At 37.1% G+C, this 20428-nt stretch overlaps 2 protein-coding genes and 1 long non-coding RNA gene across 3 annotated transcripts in view; all 3 read left to right on the top strand.

Annotated features, from left to right (window-relative positions):
• Nucleotides 1-7389, top strand: part of lasp1 (LIM and SH3 protein 1) — a 35877-nt gene extending 28488 nt beyond the window's left edge. Inside the window, exons 5-7 of the mRNA XM_028042112.1 lie at nt 2039-2114; nt 3352-3455; nt 4848-7389. Coding sequence (XP_027897913.1) covers nt 2039-2114; nt 3352-3455; nt 4848-5021 — 354 coding nt within the window. The 3' untranslated portion in view covers nt 5022-7389. The remainder of the gene's footprint in view (nt 1-2038; nt 2115-3351; nt 3456-4847) is intronic.
• A 1534-nt stretch (nt 7390-8923) lies between these two features.
• On the top strand, nt 8924-10783 carry LOC114159511 (uncharacterized). The gene is made up of 2 exons (XR_003598600.1): nt 8924-9258; nt 10396-10783. It is a non-coding gene; the product is annotated as an uncharacterized LOC114159511 (long non-coding RNA).
• A 4132-nt stretch (nt 10784-14915) lies between these two features.
• arhgap23a (Rho GTPase activating protein 23a) overlaps nt 14916-20428 on the top strand; it is an 80304-nt gene continuing 74791 nt past the window's right edge. Inside the window, exon 1 of the mRNA XM_028042321.1 lies at nt 14916-15282. Coding sequence (XP_027898122.1) covers nt 15274-15282 — 9 coding nt within the window. The 5' untranslated portion in view covers nt 14916-15273. The remainder of the gene's footprint in view (nt 15283-20428) is intronic.

Raw genomic sequence — 20428 nt, 5'->3', positions numbered from 1 at the left:
AAATTGGATTTTTGTTTCTTTAAAAACACTTGTTCTTTCTGAAACTCTGTCTTCAGGAAGTCACCACATCGCTCCTCCATTAACTTTTTAACAACGTTTTTACCAGCGTTGCACTGAGAAGTAGCTCATACGATAAGCCCTGCTGATGTGCAGTTCAACCAGGCGTTTGCTAATTGCTTCTGGCTAGTCTGAAGGAGCTGAGTGGGGATTGCAGGAGAGGGTTGCTCTGCGAGGCAGTAGCTCCGAAGCTTGGAAACTGCAGCTCTGACAATAAATTCTCCCAGAATTTACTGCAATAAATATTGTTTTGCTACCATTTTAATGTAACAGTAATGGCATAATAATGCAAGTACACCGTCAGAAAGATAGATACACTTTAATTCCTAACAAAAATTGAACACTGACACTGGAAGACATTTTAACTATTCAAAATAAATGAATAACGCAACAGAAACGACAAATAAAATGCTCTGTGAACAAAATTTCCCTTTTAAAAAAATATACAATTCCCTTAAAAAAAGGGACTAGTTGAGACCAGACTGAAAGCTTTTGTCATCCAATCACTGGTAAAGAGAGAGATACAAGAAAAGCAATTATGCTAATGGAAATGATCCATTTTGTTTTAATTTGGCATGTGATTAATTGATTATGGTGACAGGCTTAATCAATGGGACAGGTACTGATGTTTATAGAGGAGAAGTTCTGCTTGAAGCCACACAAAAGACTTTGCAAATGTTGTTATTTCACATGGAAATAAAATTTGGTGACAGTTGTGAGTTTAGCCAGAGATAAATAAAAAGGCAACCCTGGAAGAAAACCGTAATGGAGGCTGGAAAACCTCCAAAACAGAGCTTTAGATCAGGAGTGTCCAAACGTTTTGGGCCAAAATCATCAGGTGAAGACTACTTCCAGGCCAAGAAAATAAAAACAGATAAGATCCAGCAAATAAAGTAGACAGATTTTTTTCATCATACACCCACACTTGACTAGAATGTTGCACATTTTCTGTGTTATAAGAAAGAGATGTAATTTTCAAATTCTTTTAGGCCCAGTTCGATAAATTTATTTGGTCACTTTCTTTCAAAATGCTTGCTATAGTTAGTGAAGTTTAATAAAGTAAATTAAAGCTGATTTGGGTGCAGAAAAGTCGACTTTTCAGTAAAAGTCTCAGGATAGACGTGGATGTACTTACTATCAAAGTTTGGTTATTAACAGACAAATACTTAACATTTTCCATTGCACAAAAACCATATCTGTAATTATTTTTACCCTGATTTAAAATAAAAAGTTTAATAACCGAATTTGCATCATTCTTATTGGGGTTGGGACACAAAAGCTCAGTCCAAGGGCCACAAATGGCCCCCAGGCTGCACTTTGAACACCCCTTGTTTAATTAAATAATCCAATTGAGTCTTGAAATGTGATCAATCTACATGAAAAATTATCTCAGGTGTGCAAAGCTGCTTGCCACATTAAGTCTTATCTGTAAAAAAGACGTAATGAGATAAGAGATGATGAAAACTCTTCATTCTTGCATTTTACTCTCATGCTCCACTAGATGTTGGTTTTCTGAATATAGTTGCAATTAAATCCATTGAAATTTGTGAGTCTTGTAAGCCGCTACATGTCACTGCACATGTAGCGGCTTGTGCAGTGACATGTGTTCTTTGTGTATCTTTAGTTTTCTCATACTTAAATCTTATTTTCTCACCCTGAATTTGTAAATTTCTACCTTTTTTTTGACGTGCTTCTGCTTCATGATGTGTGTGGGTTGTCGTGCAACTCTGACCTCGCAATACTTCCGGCTGTGGAGATGTCATTTCCTCTAAGCGTCAAGCTGCTTCCCCAGCCGTGGCAGCACGTAGCGCACCCCTCCTATCAGCAGAGGGAGAAACTAAAACACAGGAAGTGGGAGCCCTCTGGTGGCTGGGAAATGAACTGACAGGCTGTGCAGGGGGAAAAAACTCCATGCAAGATTGAATTTGACGATGCATATTCCATGCCTGATGTGAGCTGACTCACCGTTTGTGTATTTCAGATCAAATACCATGAGGATTTTGAGAAGATGAAGACTGGAGCAGATGCTCCATATCAGCCTACCACCCCCAACCAAGGTATTTATTCTGCAACTCGACACATAATCAGACAAGTAGTCAGAAGTACAGCTTCAGAGTAATTTACTGCTTTCTTTTTTTTTTTGATGGATTCACTCACTTCTCCCTTTCAGGGGTTTTTGTTGCAACTTGTTCATCGCCCAGCTATAAATAACTGCGTTGCTGCAGTCGTTTCACAATCCGGACGGCAATCAGAGTACCACTTTAAATTGTTTAAACATTTACTCTTATTGCTCAAGTGTTCAGTTAGAAACTTTGGGGCAATAAACATGAAAAATACTGACACAATCACTCATTTGTGGAACCCCCTAAGGGATCTGGCAGAAAATAAATGTTTCTTCTGTGTTAAATTTTTAGCATTTCCCACACAATAATGTACTCGTTCATTCATGCAGCAACTTGAATACTGAAAGTCTTTCTGCTGCAATATAAGATTTTTGTAACGTTTTTCTGTGTACATTAATATTTGTGATATATCTGAAGTGTCAGATCTTCAAATGTGGCACAAACTTATGTGCAAAAAGCAAAACAGGTCAGCCATGTCTCAGACATAAACAGAATTTGTCTGTAAGAAGGGAAACAGTTTTGTTTGTGTCTTTTTCATGTTGGTAGTCTAAATGGTTAATGAAGGTCCGTTTTCATGCACAATCCCATCTCCACCTTACACAAACAAACAAGAACACACAGTTAGTAGATTGATTTTCAACCAGTTTCTGCACCAAAGACTTAAGAATGTAAATGCGCATTTCCAGAGGCTTTTTAAAGGTGAACATCTGTGCAATTTTAAATTGGCATTTGTTATCGCTATGACTGTATGCAAAGAAGACCAGGGTGCATTTGCTAATTTACTGCAAGGGAACGCAAAAGAAAAAAATGCAGCAGCTTAGTGGAAAAGATCCAGCACGATGAGTCAGACGGCTGGTTTATTTTACATGCTTGATTTGCAAATTCAAACAGAAATGTATTGTTTGAGCAACAGGGAAGTTAACAGGTTGCCTTGACTTGCTGTCTTTTTATTTTCTTTTCAATCCATCATTCTCTAAAAGAAGCAGTACATCCAAACTGTAAAACATTTAGAAGGTGTTTTTCTTTGAATGTGCACATTTATAGCCTCCTACCGCAGGAGATTCCTGCACAGCTCCCAGCAGGTGCTGTGCTTCAGATTTAGCTCTCAGGAATTAGCTTGCAGCTCATTAATGTGCCCTCCTTTACCTTTCTTCTTCTCCTTTTTTATCAGGATCTTACCAGCAGCCTGCAGCCTCCCAGAACTACCACCACTATGAGCCTACTCCTGAACCAGTGCGCCAGGCGGCTGCTGCTGCTCCTCCTCCCAGTTCTGGGGTGAGAGCATTAGCGCATTTCATTTAAAAATGTTTTATTTCTGCTTTGGTCTGCAACTGATTATTTTAATCAGTTACTCTATCAGTAATCCTGACGATTAATCGGTTATCCTGACAATTAATTGTATAAAAATTGGCTTTTTCTGCTGATTTTTTTTTTCATTTTACCATTTAAGCCTTTTTATGCAAAAGTAGAAGTACACTAAAAAAATGAAAATAAACAAATAACTAAATTTCTTTTTTTAAGGAAACTAAAATTGTATTGCTTAAAATGAAATAAGCATTCTTTTAATGATTATTTGTAGCAAAGGATGCATCTGCAGCTAAAAAGTACTTTTAACATCAATATGTGAAAAGCTGAGTGCTTGGCCGAGCATCAACGCTCAGTATAGGGCTGATCTGGTGATTATTCTCTGATTAATTAATTGGATAGCAAAAGGGGCTAAGTAAGAGATTTTTAGAAAATATTTATTTTAAAGTATGAACCATTTGAAGCTAAAACTGCGACTAGATGAGTTCTTGGTAGAAAATATTTATAGATGGAGGTTTTTGTACAGATTACAGCCCTGAGTAAGTTGTCATTATCAGAAAATGTTCTTTTTTTAAAGTCTGCGTATTGCAGTTAACAATTAATCACTTACTAAATTGGTTGAGAATTATTTCAACTAATTAACTATTGACTAATCATTTTTAGCTCTACTTCAGTTCTTTATAGATTAAGTAAAATAAATATTTTGTGAATCTTGTTGAGATGTGAAAGGAGTCTCTGGCTCAGCCTGAACTACTGTACAAGTTTTTAAAAAATCTGCTTTATTTTTTTTATTTGAAATCTTTTATCAGTTTGTTTTCAGTTAAGAAAGTTGGTCTACATATTGTGTAGACAGTGGAAGTATTGCTTTTTTTTTTGCTAGAGATTGGCGTGAAATACGAGATCTCCGTTTGTGTCATCCTTTACGTTAAACGATGCTGCAGAATTCTGGTTGTTATTCGTCCTTCTTGCACAACTGGCTTGTTAAGGCTGTTTTTCCCCTTTTGCAAACAAATTTTTACCTGACAGGGTGAAAACTAGTACGTTTTCTGTTTGACACCTTCTTTTCTAATAAAAAATAAAAAAAAGAATGCAACTATCCAGTTTCCTGATGGAAAACTTGATTATAATTAGTTTGTTTTATACTTTTCAATCTTTTGACACATTTTAAGACGATGCTGTCATAACTCTACAACTAATAAATGTTTTTTTTTATTATTATTAATTTCTATGTAAGTGAGCATTTCATATTTGAATCTCTCTTGTAAAAGACTGCTGCGGGCATATTTGCAAATTTCGTATGAAGAACATTTTCTTCCCCGACAAACTGACTTTATTTTATTTTTATTTTTTTTTTGCCTGCAGAAGCGATACAGAGCAGTGTACGACTACAATGCTGCCGATGACGACGAGGTGTCTTTCATGGACGGAGACATAATCGTAGATGTGCAGCAGATAGACGAAGGCTGGATGTACGGCCGCGTGGAGCGCACCGGCCAGCAGGGCATGCTGCCCTCCAACTACGTGGATCAATGTTGAATGACCGGGAAGAAGAAGTAAAGTAAAAGAGAGGAGAGAATGAAAGAAAATGAGGGAGGGAAAGAAGGAAAGGAAATGCCCAGTGCCATCTCATCTTAACACCGCTTTATCTTAATTTTACTCTGGTTCCTTAAAAAAAGAAAAAAAAACCTGTCCTGCGACCTTTACCCTCCTCCGCTCTGCATCCCTGCTCTGCTCTCACTGTCCGCCAGCCTGCTTCACGTCTGTCCGTCTGTGCCGAAGTCTCTGCTTCCTCTCTGTCCGCTCACATTGAGATAAACTCGTCACTTACAGAAAAACATCAGGTCACACGGCGACATCACTTACCAATCCTAACCAGCTTAAATACAGAAAGAAATGCAAAATAAAATTCCCAGCACTCAAACTCCAAATATCCTGTAAAAACAAGTTTTCATCTTAATTATGGAGCTCAATCTTTGCCAGACTGGAAACAGTGTTTTATCTCAGTGTCAGTTATAAGCTTGAATATTTTTTCCTTTGATTTTATTTTATTTTTTGACTTGTCTACATTCCTTTAACTTCAAGCTCTGTGGCACCAATCAGCCTCGCAGAACAGAGAGGTTTTAACGTAGATGGACCCTAAACGTATCAGGTTTGCTGTGAAACTGGAACATTGGTTCTAACTGAAGAGCCCCTCCTGCTGCTCACACACACAGGAGGGATCAGGGACAAGTTAGGGAACAAAACCTCTCAAATCCACCTCAACTTAGTGCGATTATACTGTGCATACGCCCTTATTCTTGTTTTTGGAGCTCCACGTATTTATCTGTTAGAAGAAGAATAAGAAAAAAACTTCCCCTGATATTAGAATAATCACTAATAAAGAAATGGTTTTATAAAAGTGAGGGCCAAGCACAACTTTGTATTGTGATTCTCTTAATTTTTTTTTTTTCTCCACTGTTTGTGTAAAACATTCCAGTCATTTATTTCTATTTAATGTGAGAAAAATCCTTTGCTGTGTTAAATGTTGTTTATCTCATTGCTGTTCTTCTTTTGCCCGTCTTATTTTTTATTTTTTTAACTTGAAACGGTCGGTGTGTTTAAATAAAGTAAAGAATTGGTTTTGGGACCCAAAACAATAGAGTTTATCATGATATTGGATCAGGTGTTGGAGTGGTGATATTTTTGATTAAATGTTCTTTTTCAGCTCTATCTTGCGGGTCGATCCTAAATTTTTTTAAAATCTTCTGCCTGTGAATGAAATAATTAAGGTTTTCAGTTTATGAGCTCAATTTTGAGCCTTTCACACTCAAACTTTAACAGAAAGATGTTCGCTTGCATCTGGCTTCCCCTTTTCTGGCCCATGATGCACTGTGAGCGTCACAGATTCGAGCGATCAGAGTGGGGCAGGTGCGAAGGGGTCAGGGGTCAAACTTGTTCAGCTTTGTTGACATCAACGATTTCATTACGTAGCTAGATGACATTGTATAAATGTATATGCATCATAAAGTGCTGTGGGAAGTGGCTTGCCTGTAGGAGAAGATGGTTTATATATATTTTTTTTTGCAAATGTGGGGCAGTAATTTGATTTTACAAGTCGACTCATGGAAAAGTTAGTGACGAACATCTTTCGAGATCTCACAAGTCTGCGACATGACGTTTCTGATGAAAAACGAGCACTGGATCAGATAAAAACATCTTCACCGTGTTTATAGATCATGTGATTGAACTCAAATTCTCCTCAACTGAAAAAAAAATGGAGGACATGATTTCAGGCCTAATAGTTGCTCAGTTAGGTCTCCATTTCTCAGCTGATTACATAGAGTCCAGCTGGTTTTGTCCCCAGGGTGCGACTGTCGGTTTAGATGACGGGGTTGTTTGAATGTGGCTCAGGCTGGATTTGCAAAGTGTTGTTATGATGGAAGCATTTGGGGTTTTGACGGGATACAGACGCTCTCTTCCTCCCAGCTTGTGGTGCAGGGCAAGTTGAGCTAAATGCCTCTCCTGCACCCTGACTTCACTACTGATCCGTACGCCGCTCCTCCCACTTTGTATCTTTTTCCTCCTTTCCTGCTGCAGAGCCTCTTTCCTTCAGCCTTCGTCCATCATACTGGTTATATACTGTAGACTTCTCAGAGTGAAATAATGTTTATATCCACAGTTGCAGGTTTAGCACCCTGGACAAGTTTTGTGCATTCCATATTAAACTGTTTTTTGTTTTTGGTATGATTTTGTTATTAAATGGAAAAAAGAGGATATCTCATGCATATTGTCATACACGTGTGTATTGAAAAGTCAAAATACTCGGATTAAGGACCTGATATCATCTCCTGTTGCCCTGTTACAGCACTTCAAATTGTACTTATGATTCTGCAGATTCAATAAAATGTCTTTTTTTTTTCTCAGACTCCTGTTTGTGCCTCATCACAGCTTTCAATCTCCTAAAAACAATCTTTTTGCAATTTGCATGTAGGCCAACGGACTAAATTTTGTCTCATCTGATCAGAGCAACTCCTTCCATGTTCTAATGAATTTATTTAAGTTATAATTAGTTTCCCCCATAAAATATGAATCTGAAGCTTTTTGTGAGTTATGAATTTAATTTTGCATAAAACATTCTGCATGAAGGATTCGCAAACTTTACTACCTAAAGAGACATTTTGCTCTCAGAACAGCCAAATAAAACTCCCGTAGAGCTGCAAATGTTACAGATGTGACTACAGCTAATGATTATTTTAGTAATCGATTACTTGGTTTATTATTCTGATTAAGCAAATAAAATCCGCATTAGCAGTTATTAATTTTTTTTATTATCTTAGGCCTGTTTTTTCATGCACATAACATCACTGGGAATGTTTTGCCTTCTTGCACCTACCGTCAGAGGGAAATGGCAACTTCTGTATTTTACTTATGTTTTTGTTTTTATGTAATTATAGTTTAAACAATTATTTAATTAAATACAGACAAAATTTAATGACCAATTTATCTTTTTACAGAAATGTCCAAGATGAGGCCTGTAAAAATAGCCACACCGAAAAAAAACTCATGCATTCAAAACAAACTGAATTGAAAACCCAGATGCAAGTCAGTTCATTTTGTTTTCCATTAGTATTAAATAAAACTATAATAATGGCTTGTTGTTAAAGATTATTGCTTATGTTGTCATTATTGTAGAAAAGTATTTCATATTTGCTGCTAAAAAATATATCAGAAAGAATTATATTTAATGTGTCTGACACATTAAATATAAGTCGAAAACATTATTTTAATCAAAAAGGGTTTTTTTTCTGAATTCTCAGCAACTAGTGCTGTAAATATTCACAAATTTGTTTATTTTATTAACGTTTTATCAAACTTTCAAGCATTTGTTCATATACAGTACAGACCAAAAGTTTGGACACACCTTTTAATTCAATGGGTTTTCTTTATTTTCATGACTATTTATAAGGCAAGAAATCCCACTTATTAACCTGACAGGGCAGGTTGACCTATGAAGTGAAAACCATTTCAGGTGACTACCTCTTGAAGCTCATCAAGAAAATGCAGAGTGTGTGCAAAGCAGTAATCACAGCAAAAGGTTGCTACTTTGAAGAAACTAGAATATAAGGGGTATTTTCAGTTGGTTTACACTTTTTTGTTTAGTGCATATTTCCACATGTGTTATTCATAGTTTTGATGCCTTCAGTGTGAATCTACAATGTCAATAGTCATGAAAATAAAGGAAACTCATTGAATTAAAAGGTGTGTCCAAACTTTTGGTCTGTACTGTACATCCATCCATCCATTTTCTAACACCCTTGTCCCTAGTTGGTTCGGGAGGTGCCGGTGCCGGTTCCGGTGCCGGTTCCGGTGCCTCTCTCCAGCTAACGTTCCGGGCGAGAGGCGGGGTCACCCTGGACAGGTCGCCAGTCTGTCGCAGGGCATTTGTTCATATGTTAAATAAATATTAAAAACAAGGAGCCAGACTTTGATCCACGGAAGAAAAATCTACGCTTCGCTTTGTCTAGGAAGTGGGCGTGGTCTTTTTCCCGAGTCCCACCCGAAGCGTTCCGATCTTCTCCGATTCCTTCTCAGGCGTTGCAGCTGCGTGTTCTCGCATCTTCTCTCTCCATCCCCCAGCTCTTCCACCATGGTGGACATCCTGTTGTTGATGTTTTTCGCCGTCATGGGTCTCGTCTTCCTCTCCTACATCATCTACATGCTGTGATGAGACGATCCGCGGAACGGAGGCGGAGTTTTGTCCTTCCTGCATCCCTGCTTACCGCCATGCACAAAGGTAAGTTGCTGCTTAGCTTGTTTTAAAAAAAAAAAAAAGGCGTAACAAATGGCATGCATGATGTAGAAGGCCTAAATCACTTAAATACTAACATAGATATTTAAAAATAAAGTTATTCCACAATAAATTTCTCAAAAGGCTGAAGCAGCTGCCCAGAAATGTCTCTTATATTGAACAGTTACTTTTATTTGACTTCATGTTTTAATGTTATTGATACGTAATATTGATCAGAGCTTCCTGAAAATCAAAAGAATAGGCCAATATTTACTAATATTGATTACTGATTACACCTTAAAGCACTGATTTTACTAGATACTAGTAGTTTGTGTCTTTAGAGTTAATCCCAAATCCATTCATGCACATGGCAGATTTAAGTACGACGCTGTATTAGGACTGTAGTAAATAGAAAAAATAAAGTAAATTTCCTCCACACAAAAAAATCTCAAATATTTTCTAAAAAATATCAAGTAAATTTCTCAGTTTGAAAAGTCCAAAATTTTCTAGGATTTCAGAAATTCAAAACTTCTGTTTCTAAATTTGAAAAATTTTGACTTTTCAAATTCAAAAATCTTCCAAAGGTTAAATTTCTTTGACTTTTTAAAATCAGAAATTTCCTAGTTTTCTTTTTAGGAAATATCTTAGATTGATTTTGAAATCTCTGAAATTTTTCTAGAAGATTTCTGACATTAATCTCACAATTATTGAGTTTTTTACATCTTTTTTCAATATCTGCAATCCAGATTAAGTTAATTTGTCAGATTAATAGTGCCTTTTGAAAACTTTAAACAGGTATTAAACATACTTTAAGCCCACATTTATGTAGTAAATGTGTTTTTTAATGTTGTGATATAATCTAATTTCAAAGGTCATCTTTTCATTACTTTAAGAAAGAAAGGCTTTCTGGAAATAAAAATAGAAAGAGTTTTAAGATTTTAAACATGAATAAAGATAACTCTATTTAAATTTCTTTGACATTTTTGGCTACAGGAGACAAAAAACTGGCTTATATTCATGTTTGGTATTTAAACAAAACATTTTAATTTTTCTATTGTTTTTAACTCAATTCTACGTATTCTATAACAAACCTCGATGCTTTCTTTTTTTCACATCAAGCTTTACCTTTTTTGTGTCTTTCAGACTGAAGGAAATCATGCAGGTCATGATGTTTCCCCTCTCAGCTCTCAGATGGAACATGGGGAACCCAGAGGGAGACGAATGGACAAAACCTTTATGTCTAGTATTATTATTTTTCCAACATTTGTGGCCTCACCTCATCTCCTACAACAACATTAATCCAGTTAATCCATCAATATGAATTCAGGATGTTTTCTTTCCTGCTCCTTTATTAATATTAGCAACAGATCACTCATTATGCTGCGTCAAAAATAGCTTATTTATTGTTTTTGTTCCATCTGGCAGAAAAATCCTTGTTTATTGGTATTCATGATGTGTTTACAGATGCACTGATAATCAGCTAAGATATATTTCACATGGTGTTAATTAAAGATGATTTAAATACAATAAATTGCCTCTTTATTGATTAATTTTAAGGTAAAGTTGAGTTCAGCACTAGCTAATGCTAAGTAGCATTAGACAGAGCTACTTAGCTAATTTTAATTAGCATTAGCGAATGTTATACTAAAAGTTAAAACTCCAAATTTCTGACATTAACATAAGCTTTTCACATCATTTTATTTGTATTTAATATCAGTTACCTGACTTTTCTGGCTTTTGTTGAGAAATCAATTAAGGTTACCCTAAACAATCATGAGTTTCTTTTTTGATTCTTTTTTTTTTTGTAGCAGTCTTTTGTTGGACAAAAGGCAAATCCACACATAAATGATCTCAAGACATAGTGATCTCATGTTCACTGTCCTTTTTTCAGTTTTTTTTGATAAATGTAGTTCCACATAACAAGCTGGACTCAGTACGATTTGCCACCATGGAAACTAAAGCAGTAAGTGTTATGGAAAACAAGATTTCTCTTTGTTTTAGTGTAATATCCCAGTCAGTTTTAATGCTTCTAACCACAAGAGCTTTCTGACAAAGCTTTGGGAGTGTCCATTTGCTTATGGACTGCATGTCATTTGTCGTCCTGCAGGTGGTGCTATTCTACTATACAACATTCAAAGGGACCCGAAAGAAGAATAGTACTTATTTTATCTTGTTCAATTTTGAAATTTTAAAATTAATTCCTTGGTTTTTTCATTTTTATTTTTTTCTTTATTTGTTTTTTGTGTTTGCCTTGTGCCAAACTCATCGATCAGTGAAAACTGTGAACAAACATGGCGAGTAGCCCATGGTTGAGTGCTATACCATAAGTATTCACTAGGGGGCGATAATGTCCGCCGTTAATTCTAAATAATCCTTTGGCAAAAATGGTTTAGACAGGTGTGCGTAAGCTAAGACTATGCCTTCTGTTTATGTTGATTTGGAGAAGAAAATGATCAGAAACAGAAGGTTTTTAATCTTAAATGCGACGTATATATTTTTTGTACATTTTTGGTTTAATTATTGGTCTGAGGGTTTTGCTCTTTCAGCTAATGACTTTTTATTGAATCTGTATACTCTGGTTAATGTATATTTGATAACTAGATTAGTTTATAATTATTTTAGTAATCGACTAATCATGAATAATCAGATTACTTGTTTCAGCCTTGCTAATCAGCTAAATGTTTTAATGATATAAAACCTTATAAATTCGACAAGGCAATTTTACCAGCACATTTTTCAAAAAGTTCAAACTTCATTTCTATTCCCCAACCATTCTTCTAAAGTTTTCCCACATGTATGGAGACAGGAACGCTATGGTAAATAATCCAAATTCCTTTGCTGATAACATAATCTCCGTCTCTGACAATACACCTACTGTTCTAGCTAAGAGCAAAGACACAGATATCCGGTCATCAAACTTCAAGCACATTAATAGGGTCAAATGAAGGAAGCTAACTGTATGCTAGCAGGGAGAAAAAGATTTGGGAGAAAAATTAGTCTTGATCGTAGGAAACAGGAAGATCTTTGATTGGTTGCATCAGATTATATAACAGCCAACCTCAGTTTTCTCCAGTAGCCATACTTTGACTATACTCTGTGACAATGGCATTTCTCATGTGTTTATCCTAACTTAAAAAGGAAAATATTCTAAGCTATTTTAAAACTTTTCCTCATTCCTCATGCTTCTGAGAACATTTAGTTGGCTCTAATGGTTACATTCATTTTCTGGATTGTTGGAAAATGTGCAAAATAATCACCATTAATCAACCGGACGACGAAAATTTGATTTCTAATGATATGACAGACAAATTACGTCATTGTTTAACTTTTGATAAAAAGAAAAATTCGTAAGCATTTTGAGGACCAGGAATTGGACGGGATTATACATATATTGCAATCCATCCTATGATTGCAGGATGCAGAGCTTCAAATTTCTGAGCATGAAGAGTCAAAGAATTTGCAAGAAGAAAACTCAAATTTTTAGAAAACACAAGGACATCTCTGGGCTTATAAAATTGAGAATTTGAGATTCATTTTGAGATTAATTAAAGACATTTTCTAGAAAAAAAACAAGGAAATTTCTGGGTTTGAAAAGTGAAAATTTTGCTGGAAGAAACTCAGACGTTTCTAAATCTGAGCTTAAAAAGTCCAACATCTTCAAGAAAAAAAAATTCTATAAAAGAAAGAAAATTTCTGAGCTTGAAAAGTTAAAAAGCTGAAATGTTTGGTTTAATCTCAGAAATGTTCTAGCAAAACCAAAGTTTTGAGTTTGAAAAGTCAGAAAAAACTTTCAACTTTTGGAAATCGTTTGAATTTCAAAAGTCAAACATTTAGAATTCAGAAATTTCTACGAGATTAATTTAAACGTTTCAGAGTTTTTTTTTTCTCGCACATTTTTGAATTTTTGAAACTCAGAAATTTCCACGTTTTTCCCCTCCACCCCCCAGAAAATCTCATAGATAAATCTGAACATGTTTGAGATTTTCTTGGCGGAAATGTACCCCTCCTTTTTTTAACAATGACCCTGTCATAGGTCAGAGAAAATGCAAATGAAGAAAAGTTGACAATGAAACACTAAAAATGTAGGGCGGGGTCGACTCTGCAGCGGTGGCCTTCAGCTGTGGGAGTCTCCCCATATGAGGGAAACGGCAGAGGATGTCTTCTTCCTGTCGGACCAGAATGCCCGGGCCTCGACGTCTCCGTTTGTTGTGGCAACCATCTCGTCTTTTTCTCGGATCTTGACCGGTTTCACCTTGACGCGTTTCAGATTCATGCAATGAGGGAGAAACAAATGTTCCTTCCTGGAAAGCAAAGATTGAACTACACGTCCCAACAAGCGCCCCGCACAATAAGAGGCGGCGCCGCAGTTTCCTGCCAGCCAATGGCTTCGTGCGGGGATCTGTTGTGGGCGAGTTGCGTACGGCAGCTGTTGCCAATGGCAACAGAGGTTTTGCTGAGAAGCATGAGCTGGACAGCTGGTACAGGGTCCCTTGCGCCCTTTGCCAAGGGGTCATGTGATCTCATGGCGGCCAATCCCAACCCTCCGCCCGCTTCCTTCGCTCCCATCCTGTGTTGCCAGGTTGGGCGAATTTCCGCCCATTTGGGCTACGTTTGGACATGTTTGGCTGGGGGGAAAAAAAGCTTTGGGTGTGTTGTTTTTACAACCTTTACGGGGTTTATATAAAGGTTTCTTATGAAAATTCTTTGTGTGGCAGAAAAGCACAAAACATTTAATAAAATACACTGTCCTCGCAGTTATCTTAGTAATTTGCTTTGAAATCTCCATTATCTACCCAAAGTGACATCATCAATGATAAGTCATTGTAAAACAGAAATCCGAGTGCAACATCAAGATTCAAAATGGCATATTGCCACAAAAAAACACAAGTCTCACTATCTGGAATTACAAAAATAAATGAGCTTAATGGAAACACGGCAGCTTTGAAAAAAAAGAAAAAAGAACTCATGTTTTTGCGACAGGATGAGGTGGTTTTTCGGCTGCTTCAAAATAAGTGTTTTTCACAAAACTGCAAAAAATCAGTTTTGTTTTTCGCATTACGAGAATGTGGAATTTTCCCCACATTCTCCTGATGTGGGGGAAAAAAAACATTCACCCCCCCTCACATCAGGAGTCACGTGATCAACAACCGGCTGTTACTACTGGCGGAAAAGACGAAGAAGACGACAGGAAGTGGTAGGAGGGAATGGTGTAGAAGGTTTTCTTGTGGATTTTAATTGCATTTCTTATTTAAGGGAAACATTACAACTACAAAACTGTGTTTTTCCTACGTTAGCAGAATAGCAACAAAGTTATTTGCACATTTGTAATGAAAACGTAGCTGGTGTGTTAAAAGAGTCATATTATCTGGTTTTGGTCAGAATATAATAAATGCCAACCAAAAATGTCACAAGTTAAGTTTGAATCCAGGAGTCAGGCGAGATCAACATGATTTTCATCAGAGGTTGAGATTTGGCCAGGTTTTCGTTTTGGGTTTTTTTTGGAGTTGGGCAGGTTTTATGTTGTTTGGGCTGAAAACTGTCAGTCGGATCTGGCAACCCTGCACCCATTCACTCGCTCTGGCTCCCTTTCAGCAGCAGGAGGGGGAGGGGAGATAGAAAGAGAGAAGGGAAGTGGCGTTGAGCAGGAGGGAGGGAAGGAAGGCGAGGGGCGAGCTCACAGAGGGAAGGAGTGAAAGAGCTTGAGAAGGAAAAGCGGGAGTCTCTTCTGCTTGTGTTGTCCAGGAGAGAGGTTTCCCTATTTCCCCCTGCAGCCGCCGCTCCGGAACAGCAAAGAGGGCAGAAGATGGATGTTTAGCTGGAAGTGTCACCCTGTCAAGGAGACTCAGAGTCATGCCTCTGCGGGGAGACGCAGCGGCGGCTTCTGGCTGCCAGGCTGCTTCGCCTGTTTGAGGACAACCAGACTGGATTTCTGCTGGGAATACAGAACAAGGACAGGCAGGAAAGCAGAGAAACAGCTGGAGATGACCGAGAGCAGGAGGAGGGAGGAGGCTCAGTGAAATCATGGACCAGGTGAGGATGGGGAAAAGTAAATATGAGCACCTTTATCCGCGTAGCCACACCTTGGCTTTATGACATCCATCATCCCCGCTAGTTGAGCAGCATCTCATCCTGCAGGGATGTTTTCTCATCTGGCAGAGGTGATGCCAGCAGGCCGCTGGAGAGATGACACAACATCTTCCAGTTTGCTCCTCCACAGTCAGGAGAGATGAAGTCTGAGTGGGGTGTGGCTGCCATCAAGTCGTGGGTTCATTCAGTCACAAAAAGTGACTGTAAGACTTCACCTTGCCAAAGTGTCGCCTGCAGCTGCGCTTGTTTACAGTGTGACAGAGAGGATGCATTCACTTCTACTTGGCTCATTTTTTCCTTCCACCTGTGTTTGGGAGTTTTCTAAAGTTACGTAGTTTAGTAATTTGGCTTATTTAGCCTTTCACAGCGAAAAAAAAGGGTCATATTTTCTTATTGATAAATGTCAGAGTTCCAAACTAAACATCTAATTAACAAACTAAATATTTAGCTTTCAATTCAAATACTTACTTAGGAAGCAAAACGTTTAAGCGTGAGGTAAATATTTACTTTTCAAACTAAATATTTTGCCACAAATTAAATATTTATTTTTGCTAAATTTGTTTGAATCTAATTATTTACTTTCCGAACTAAACTTTTAATTTTCAAAATATTCATTCTCCAAGGCACACATTTAGCTTTGGAACCAAATATTTAGTTAGCAAAACATTTAAACATTTCCCAAATGAAATACTTGTTTGTAAACTAAATCTTTATCTTCCTCACTAAATATTTAATTTGAAAGTTGAATGTTGAGCTTGTAAACTAAACATTCACCTGGTGTTTTAAACATTTATAATAACACACATTTTTGCTTTGACAGGTGGAATAAACCAAGTTATTGCTTTTAATTTTTGACAGTGTAATTTTACAAACAGCTCCCCATCGCTGGTGAAAAGCAGGAGGTTGAACTCATGAATGTTTTGGAGGAAGATTACCTCATCTCCCCCTTCGCTCCCTCCCTGCGTCTCCTCCGAAGCTTCTCCTCCTCCCCTGATGCTCTCTCAGCAGTGTTTGTGGCGCAGAAGCGAACAGAACGGGGGGGATGAAGCAACCCGTCCCAAACATTTGATTTAAATGAATAATTCATGTCTTTCACCCTGTCCCACCTGATGAGATCTGAGTAAGCCTCTCAGAATGGACATGATGTCATCCCATTGACTGTTTGAGTGCAGTTAAACGAGGACAAGTGTCATTATAATTATGTTTTACGCTTTTTACAGTGCCTTATAGTGTTCATTTTCAAACATTTTGCACATCAAAACTTGACAAGTGTTGCCTGCATTTGTATTCAGCCCCTTTTATTTTGATATCGCTAAATAAAATCCAGCTAAAACAATTGGTCAAGCCCAAGTTGGTCAAGTAATTGGTAAATAGACTCCACTTTCCTTGCAGTGAAACAAATTTTGCTGGAGGATAAATTGTCCCAATAATTATTGGGATAAACAATAATGTTATTGTTTTGATCACGGCATAATTTGCTCTCTCAAAGACCAATAAACTTTAATTTTGTGAAGAAAACTTCACACTGGAACTGGATTTTAGATATCCAAAATAAACCATGTATTATAATGTCTCTGTAAATAAAATTACCCTTTAAAGAATAGTAATCTTCAGAATGGAAATAATCAATCTCATTTTAATTTGTGATGCGATTAATTGATCAATTGCTTAGGTGGCAGTCTGATGATTTGGGGATGCTTTTCTTTCTATCCGGTCAAAGTTGATGGGAATACTGGTGGGCAGCATTCCTACAGTGGTTTACAACAACGCATGTCCACATGTCGGAAAGGTCTAGTCAAAGTCCAGAGGTCAGAATCTGAGTTTAAGGTATTTTTGCAAGGAGAACGGATAAAAGTTTTTTCTCTTTAAGTCTGAATCTACAGACTATTGGCTTGTTAATGTTAAAAAATATATAATTTACCTTCCACGTAATAACTATAAAGTTTGTGGTTATAACTTGACAGAATATGAAAAAGTTCTAGCGGTATGAATGCTTCTAACCTAAATGGCAGTGATGAGAATCCTGTTTCTGCGAGTCTTAAGGTGTTGTTACCTTAAAAACACCAGAATTGAGAGGAGGGAGCAGATATGGTCCCAGCGTAACCCACAGGAAAGAGGAGCCATTTTTATTGCTGCTCTACGCTGCAAAATGCTGACACGGCACGGCCTTGGTGCAGTGCTGAGGCCGGGCCGGTGTCATTTTAACGGATGGAGCACGTTGTTGTGATATGATATGGTTATAGCGCTTCCTGTTCGTCACGTGGCGTTGTGTTGTTGTCGTCTGTGCGCGGTGGCTGCAAGGGTTTATCTCTTTTTTGTGTGCGTTTCCTCCTTCAGGGCCCATTACAGCACAGTGTCCGAGAAACAGTCAAGGACTGGCTGTCAGATGTGAAGCCCAAACATGCGCTAAAGATGCTGCGCGAGTGTAAACACAGGCATGGGGTGTTTACTACAGCCACAGAAAGTTTAAAGCAAACTGTCATGCAGCATCAAAGCTCCTGTCCTCTATTTTTACAGATATAAACTCCCAGTGAGAAACAATTATCTACGAAGTTCAGGTCAAAATGTTGCAAAACACAAACTGCAGGATCCATAAAAAGTATAAAAATGTTTGCTGATTGCAAAGTTCTGTGATAATAATTGCAGAGCTCAAACAGAACTAGCAAAAATACTGACGTCTCGTCAATGTATTCATGTACTTTTAAGACATGAAGTCTTATTTTCAGTTTAGTTTCTTGTGCAAACATCTAATACTTGAAATAAGACAAAACTAACATACAAGTAACCTTCATCAAAATACAGGACATTGTTTTAAATAAATAGTTCCCTTATATTGATACTATAACAAGACATTCTTCCCATGTTAAAAGTGAAATAATCTGTAAGGAGGACTAATTAATACTTTTTCATCAATATCAAGGAATTATGGCCTTAAAACAAGCTCCAATATCCTGTTAATTTTAAGTTAATTTTGTCTAATTTCCAGTGTACTAACATATTTGCAATAGAAACTGGACTAAAAACACTTAGTAAGATTATGAGCTTTTCCAATGTATAATCTCCGTCTCATCTATTCTTTTCATAAATGCTTCAATATATTGCATCATAAAATTTTGCACAAAATTTTAGTGCAAATATGTTATTACACCTAAAATAAGACAAAACCTACTTACAAATAACTTTTCAGCAAAATATAGGAGCTTGTTTTAAGTCAACAGTTTCTTTATTTTAGAAAAGTTCTAGTTTTAGGGGCAAATTATTTCACTTAATGAGACAGACAATATTAAAAATGAAATTATCTGCCAGTGGAACTAGCACATTTTCATCCATTTAAAAAAAAAGATCTACTTTAAAAAAGCCCATAGATCTTGCTGAAAAGCTACTTGTGAGTTAGTTTTGTCTTATTTCAGGTGCACCGAGATGTTTGGTAAGATTTTTGTGTACAGTTCATTTCCACTTTACGCCTGTTTTCACAGGTTTCTAACAGTTTCTACAGCAGAACCTTTTCCCGAGAACGATTAAAACGTCAATCCGGGGTCATTAGTGCTCAGTGATCAATAGTCATTAGCGATAAATCAGGATGTGGCAACTCTGAGCGTTTGGCTGCATGACCGCATCCATCAGACAAAAACAAAAAACGTCCTCTGCTTTAAAACTATAAATATATAAATAAAATATTCAAACAACCTGCCTCTGTTGAAAGTGTGTCCCAGCATCAGAGGGGAATATTTCATATGAGCCGCTTTAAAGGGAACACGCAGGATTTTTTTGTTGTGTTTGTGCTGTCGTCTGGACAAAACTCCCTGGAGGCTTGGTTTGACTTGTGTATTTGTGTATCTTTGACTTGGGGTGTGTGCGTGTGTGGGTGTGTGTGTGTGTGTCTACAACTCTTGCCCAGACTTATCTTAGAGTTTGTTTTGTCTTTTTCTCATAGATGTGACTGAAAAGGAATGCAGTCAGAATTAGCTCAGAGCGAAACAGCCATGCAGGGAGATGTTTTATGGGAGTAAAACTGTGTGTGTGTGTGTGTGTGTGTGTGTGTGCGTGTGTGTGTGTGTGTGTGTGCTGGAGAAGAAAGGGTCGTACTGGGTTACAAACGAAACAGTGAGAGGGAATGTGAAAGACGGCGAGTGTATGAGAGGGAGGGACGGACAAAAGGAGGGAACGGGTGTGCAACAGGTGGTCTAATCTGACGACAAATGTTAGACTTTTAGGAATTTCTTCCCTCACTTTCCAGAGCAGGACGCAAAGTGGGAGACATCTAAAATAAAACCTACAGCAACTTTGCTGACGCTCAAGGAAAAGAACAAAAAGAAAACATTAGAAACCACAGAAAAGACTTTCAATCATTGTAAATGGTTTCTATGTGGAGAGGAAAACACTCAGAGGTCTCTGCGGGACACATGTGGGACTTTGCGTCTGACCTTGGCCACCATTAAAATGTTTCTGTAGGAGATGAAGCGTGCAGGCTGCTCTGCCATGCAGGAAAGACATCATTCGACACTTTTACATCAGGATGAAGGGAGGAGCTACTGCATGTTGGAAAGTTAGTCACCTACTTTATTTATGAGCTTCTTATTTCAACAATATAATGTAGCAATTGATATATCTAATTAAAAATCTGTATTTTATTAAATGAGTTAAAGGATTGAGGTAGATTTGGATTGAGGTTACTTTAGTTTTTTTTTCCAACATATTTGTTTGCTTTTTAGTTGAATTGTGCAGCATATACCCAACATATGTGTAAATAGGTGGAAAAATGGATTTTAAGTGCTTTCATATTTTCTATTTTTACATTGTAATTTTGGTCTAGTTTCTTAGTAAAGTTAAAATAAGACAAAATAACATATAAGTAAAAGTCCAGCAAGACATAATCACTTTTTTAGGTAAATAATTCCTCAGTATTAATAAAAAAAAAAAATACTAGTTCCATTGGCATAGGAACATGTCTCTGAAAATGTCTTATTATAAGAAAATTAATCTGTAAATTTAATCAATATTAAGGAATTGACTTAAAACAAGCTGCTGTATTTTGCTGAAGTTACTTGTAAGTTAGTTTTGTCTTATTTCTAAGATATTTGCGCTAGAA

This window comes from Xiphophorus couchianus, chromosome 16, assembly GCF_001444195.1.
Source record: "Xiphophorus couchianus chromosome 16, X_couchianus-1.0, whole genome shotgun sequence".
Classification (NCBI taxonomy): domain Eukaryota; kingdom Metazoa; phylum Chordata; class Actinopteri; order Cyprinodontiformes; family Poeciliidae; genus Xiphophorus; species Xiphophorus couchianus.
Note: the sequence above shows the minus strand (reverse complement) of the source record. Positions and strands in the feature narration are given on the sequence as shown.